Below are 6,000 nucleotides of genomic sequence, written 5' to 3'. Positions count from 1 at the left end.
TGGTCGATTTTTATAGCGGGGGATTCCTTGTCAGTTACAATGTTTTGAGAAGAATTTGAAGCAAAATTATGATAAATTAATTAGTTTGAATATATATAAATTGTCTGATGATCAAATAGAAATATAAAAGTCATTCACATTCCAACAACATGAGTACAGAGATTTTATCATTGTTTCTATGACAGGTCTAAGCTCCTCCTTTTCTCACTTTTACTATATGCGAGGGCGGAGCGAAAAAACATCGCGACAGATGGCCATAATCTCGCCCCGTCACGTCACTTTGCTCACGGTAAAGAAACGCCTTGTTAGTTTATTAAAATAAATTGTGAAATTTTCTCTATATATCTAGACTATAGATTTTTACAATGATCTAATATCTGTGTCAGTGTCAGTGCAATCTATCAGGGTGTAATAGTTGATGGATCGCAACGCGTACAGGAGCTAAGACATGTGTATCGTATAAACAAAAAGAAGCAGGAGACCGACCTATTCCACATCCAGCATGCTACAGGTATGAAATGAAATTTTCTGGGAATTATCTTTGACAACACATGATATTTAGTGAATACTATTAAGATCCACGGTGGTCCAGTGGGTGGGACGGTGGCTCACCCTGTAACACTACCACTGCCATATATGTTTTGGCCTGGTCATCAAGGGATTGATTTGACTGTGGACTGGCTACTGTTGTATCTCTATCCGTAAGGACTTCACCGTGGTGTTTTCTCACGTAACTGAAATCAAATATGTAACAGGAACTACAATAGTTTTTTGCTATATGTTTTTATATCACATCAGGTAAACAATAGTCTACATTACAATATTTAAACTTAACATGTCTTCTCTCAACTACACTCCTGTAAAAGTCTAACCAACGTGGCCAGACTCAGGAAACCATTACATCATAAATTGATCGTCAAAAGAACCCAATGCGTGTCTACGTATGTCGCCCAAATCCAGTTCCTTATATCTAGATTTCCGCTACCAATTATTCAACTGGCAAAATATTGCCAGGGCCGGCGGAAGCAATTCTTGATTAGGGGAAGGGGGCTACCATCCCAGGACTTTAGGAGATGGTCCAGGGGCTTACTGGGCCCCGGAAGCTCCTGTGGATCTAGAGACGCTTTTTGGCGAATGAAATTACTCAGTAATGAAGTGAAATTTTATTTCTTTTATAAATCCATTATCATGCAAGCTCATTCGAGGGTGATTTCCTGCGACACTGAACTTGACAAATATATGCATAATATTTCCAAGGTTGTGGACACTCTAGAGGTAAACTGACAGTGTATGTTTATAGCCGAAAGATCTCGACATTTTTAGCTTGTGAACCCTCTAGACCTCATAGTCTTTTTATTTGATTTTCAAAACCGTTCAAATATATCACCGAGGCACCATAATTACGATTTAATTCAAATTTCGTGACAATCGGAACGAAACTGCCCGAGTAAATGGCCGTTACCCTTAAAGGTATGCAATACCCAAGTTGTGGGTCAGAGGTTCGAATTTACATCCAATTTCGATATATTCTAAAGGCCTGGGTTCCTTTCGATATTGGCACGTATTGGACCGTAGCTTTCTGGATTATGAGCCCTAACTTACGAAATATATTATTTTTAGCATGTGTACCCTCTAGAGGTCCCCATTGTTATCTTATTTTCAAGACTGTTCAAATGAATCACTATTACATCATAATCGGACAGAAACTTTCAGTCAAATGTCTCCATTACACAAATAGTATAAAAACATGTAATACCAAGGTTGTGGACCATCTAGAGGTCAAAGGTTTTATCCGATTTAGATGAACTTAAAACGAGTATAACTATAGCTCTTGGATGAGTTTAATTTTGGTGCGTATTGGTCTCCTGCCTTTTACGCAAAATGTGAAATATAAATGAAGTTTGTGGACCTTCTCGAGGCTACAATTATTGTGCGATTCATGAGATGAAACTTAAACTATGTGTTAAATTGATTATCCCGATTTGAACAGAGCCTCAAAAATAAAAGTCCGAGTACGTATGCAATTTAAGCGCCAAAATATAGATGAATGGTGTATTTACCATGGCTCAAAATATTGAGTCGTTTGGACGTGAAAGCCAAAACTCCTTATCCAGACACGTGTCACAAAGTGACCTCAGGTTCTTTAACTTAATTGCCCCCTTTTCCAAATTTCCAACAAACACAACTAATTAATTTATTTTAAATATGTATATTGTACAATCAATTTACATATACAATTTAAGAGGTTTTTACAAAATTAAATGCTTTAAAGTTACAGTTCATTCCGGCATTTAGTACTCTGTTGCTTTAATTCAATCAATCCTCCTGATTAGCATTCAGATTAATTCTCCGTCTTAATTCCACCATCCCAATCGCGTAAGTTGGTTTTTTAAAACATTTTAAACCCGAACACAAATTCTTGGAAAACACAAAACCTTCACATGTCACAGATCTATTTCCCGGATTCACCTAGACTCCCTAATTGTATTAAAACTTCACCAAGATTGAAATGTACTTCACCTAGACTACATGCGTACGATTCACAAAGTTCAGCAAGATTAAACTACAGTATGACCTCTCTGACCAACTTTTCTAATTCCTCCACCAAGAAACTTTTAGTCACTCAAACATCCAATCAGAACTATGCACCACCTGCACATGCATCACAATCCAGACACATTCATTAATTTACACCCTCCTTACCTAACTTGCTCAGACATACCAACAATCGTTCTGTAAAAACAACGCATATACATTGAAAATAATTAAACTTTATTAACCAAAACCTGTACAACCCTTAATAAATGTCTTTAAAAGAAATAAATATTCCCTTTAGCCCTGTACCAAATTAATTAGGTACCCTAAATCACAGAAATAAACCATGTCACAATTATACATAGCAAATTAACATACCAATTGTGACATTACCCCCCACCCCAAGGGTAAACTTAAGAGAAATAGTTTATCCGACTAACTAATTAACTAACTAACTAACTGAATGATCGACTCAAATAATCTGCCCCAATATTGTCTCTACCCTTTATTGCCCTGACAATAAATGAAAAATTCTGTATACTTAATGCCCATCTCATAATTCTACTGTTAGCAATTTTGGCCTTGTGTAAATACTGTAACGGTTCATGATCAGTTTCAACCAAAAATTCAACACCATATAGGTATTCCTCAAATCTTTTAATAGCCCAAACTAAGGCTAAGCATTCTTTTTCGATAATAGCATACCTTGTTTCACGCGGTAAAAGTTTCTTACGGTCATAAGCCAATGGAAACTTGCCATCCTCGAATTCCTGTAAAAGAATAGCCCCTAAACCTGTTCCACTAGCATCAGTTCTTAATATAAATGTTTTAGTAAAATCTGGCAAACGCAGCACTGGTGAATTTGACAAAACCTGTTTTAGAAAAATAAAAGCATTATTTTGAGCATTTCCCCATTCTAGTTTATTTGGTTTTCCCTTTCTAGTTAAATCTGTAAGTGGAACTGCTACCGCTGAAAAGTTAGGTACAAATTGTCGATAATATCCCACTAACCCTAAAAATGATTGTAATTGTTTTTTCGTTTTCGGAGGTTCTGTCTGTTTGATGCTTTCAATTTTACTCTCCATGGGACGAATCACTCTTTGACCTACAAAATGTCCTAATTAATTTAACTTTGAAAACCCGATTGAACATTTGCTGGGACGTGCAGTCAAATTAGCAGGCCGTAATCGTTCAAATAAAGATCGAAGTATCTGTAGATGATCTGACCAAGTCTCTGAAAAAACTAAAATATCGTCTAAATAGTTATCAGTTCCATCCAAGTGATACAAGAGTTTCCTCATAATTTTACTAAATGTCGCTGGTGCTGTTACACAGCCAAACGGCATGTTTCTAAACTGCATCAAACCTAAAGGGGTTACAAAAGCTGTCTTTGACCTAGAACTCTCTTCTAGGGGTATCTGCCAGTAGCCCTTTGTTAAATCTATTTTTGAAAGGTAGTTACTTTTTGCAATCCTAGCAAAGATATGATCATGTCTAGGCATAGGCTCAGCATCAAATTCTGTTATACGATTGAGTGCTCTAAAATCAATACAAAATATATTAGAACCATCAGGTTTTTCAACAATGACAATAGGAGAACTATACGGAGATGTCGTAGGGGTCAATAATACCTAAATGTAACATATTCTCAACTTCTTTAACTTGTGTTAAAATTTATCAAACAACACAAACTTGTGTTGAAACTTGTGTGAAAATCTACACAATACTTGTGTTGAAATTTTTGAAACTTGTGTTGAAATTTTTGAAACTTGTGTTGAAATTTTTGAAACTTGTTTTGAAATTTCTGAAACTTGTGTTGAAAGTTCTGAAACTTATGTTAAAATTTCTGAAACTTGTGTTGAAATTTCTGAAACTTGTGTGGTTTCATACAAACTTGTGTATAACCATCCACAAAAACTTGTGTTGTGTTTTTCCCCAATTTATATACAGTATAGCAACCTTTTTATGCAGGACCCATCTCTTTGCTCTGTTAGACCTGTAAAGTTTGATAAAAGAAGGAAACAAAATTTGTTTTTGTTTTTGTAAGATTATTATTTATTCATAAAATCATAGGAAAAAGTAAATTAATACATCAAAACTAAATAGATATTTGAAATGTTAACAGAAAAACAGAGAATTCTAATACTAATTATACTGTGTTATATATAATGACCCCCCCCCCCACACACACACACACACACATACATGTAAATGGTGTCAATCGAGGACTTTGAATGGATCCTCCTAATCGAGGTCTTGATAAATATTGCATGAACTCTATTACATCAAACGATTATGAAAAGATATAAATCATACCTCAATTTATATATTTTCTGCATTTGACTTTTTACGGAAGAAATGCGGACACACTGGAGTTTGCAAATAATTGGGGAAATACGACCAGCCGAGTCCCTATGCTAGTTACGCCTAATCGAAGACACGCATAGTGTAAGTATGGGAACGCCGCCAAACGAGGTCATTTGCTCTATACAATCAAACTGTGGACTTGACACTTACTACGTTTTTGTCCCCAACCCCACAACCCTTGGACCACACATGGGAAAAATACAATATAACTGTTTAAAATTGATGTGTGGCACAATATCGCGATAGAACAGTTATTAATGTGATCAACCGAGGACGCATATTATGTTTTAATACCGACAAATGGGGACTTTGTGTATGGTGAACACCAAAAACCGACTACACACACTCACAAGTGTATATCAATAATATAAATTGAGTGGGTTCAACACTCTATATCCGAGAACAGACCCCCTTTGACAAAGGAGCAGCCCACTGAAAGATTCGGCCAACTTTTAATTTTCTAAACCAATCTGACTGAGGAAGTACAGACGATATGTGAACAATCGAGGACTTGTGGACTTGACCCTCATTGTGGTCTTTAACCTGTAAATAACTACGTTTTTGTCCCCCCCCACCCTTGACCACACATGGGAAGAACGACAATGTAACCGTTTTTGAAACCAATATAAGTGAGGTCTTACAGTCTGTATGTGAACAATCGATGATTCGCACACGATCGAATACTTGGGGAAAATTATTTCTGGGATTCCGGATCTCCAACAAGTGATCCAAAAATTTACATTCCGTCAGCAATATACCGGTAATTTATCATCAGCATTAACATTATCATCGTCATCATCTGTTTGCAATGTTCTGAAAATGAATGGAAAGGTAGAATAATTTGAGGCCGCACAAACTCTGTAATGACAGTTTTTGTAATATTACTTATAATCACGATCACCCCAATATGTATCTTGAAATCTCAGATTAGTGTCTTGAAATTTGTTGTCCTGTGTAGCACCATGGGTCTTTCTGTCAGACGTGGAAAGCGGCACACTATTTTCTTCTTATCTAAATAGTTAAGACTTCTGTTTTCTCAGTAGTTAAGATGTTTGTCTTACTAGGAATAACAATGCAACTATTCGTTTTTATATATCA

General features: G+C 36.0%; 1 protein-coding gene across 3 annotated transcripts in view; it reads left to right on the top strand.

Moving 5' to 3' along the window:
* The first annotated feature begins 337 nt into the window (after positions 1–337).
* The window catches only part of LOC126810746 (beta-1,4-galactosyltransferase 2), a 42,969-nt gene continuing 37,306 nt past the window's right edge, over positions 338–6,000 (top strand). For 2 of the 3 annotated variants that reach the window (XM_056098736.1, XM_056098737.1), the window contains exon 1: positions 338–511. In XM_056098736.1, the coding sequence (XP_055954711.1) occupies positions 503–511 (9 nt within the window). In that variant the 5' untranslated portion in view covers positions 338–502. The remainder of the gene's footprint in view (positions 512–6,000) is intronic. The other variant, XM_050535982.2, reaches the window with a different exon arrangement.

The sequence above is a fragment of the Patella vulgata genome, chromosome 2 (assembly GCF_932274485.2).
Source record: "Patella vulgata chromosome 2, xgPatVulg1.2, whole genome shotgun sequence".
NCBI lineage: Eukaryota > Metazoa > Mollusca > Gastropoda > Patellidae > Patella > Patella vulgata.
This window is presented reverse-complemented; position numbering and strand designations above follow the sequence as displayed.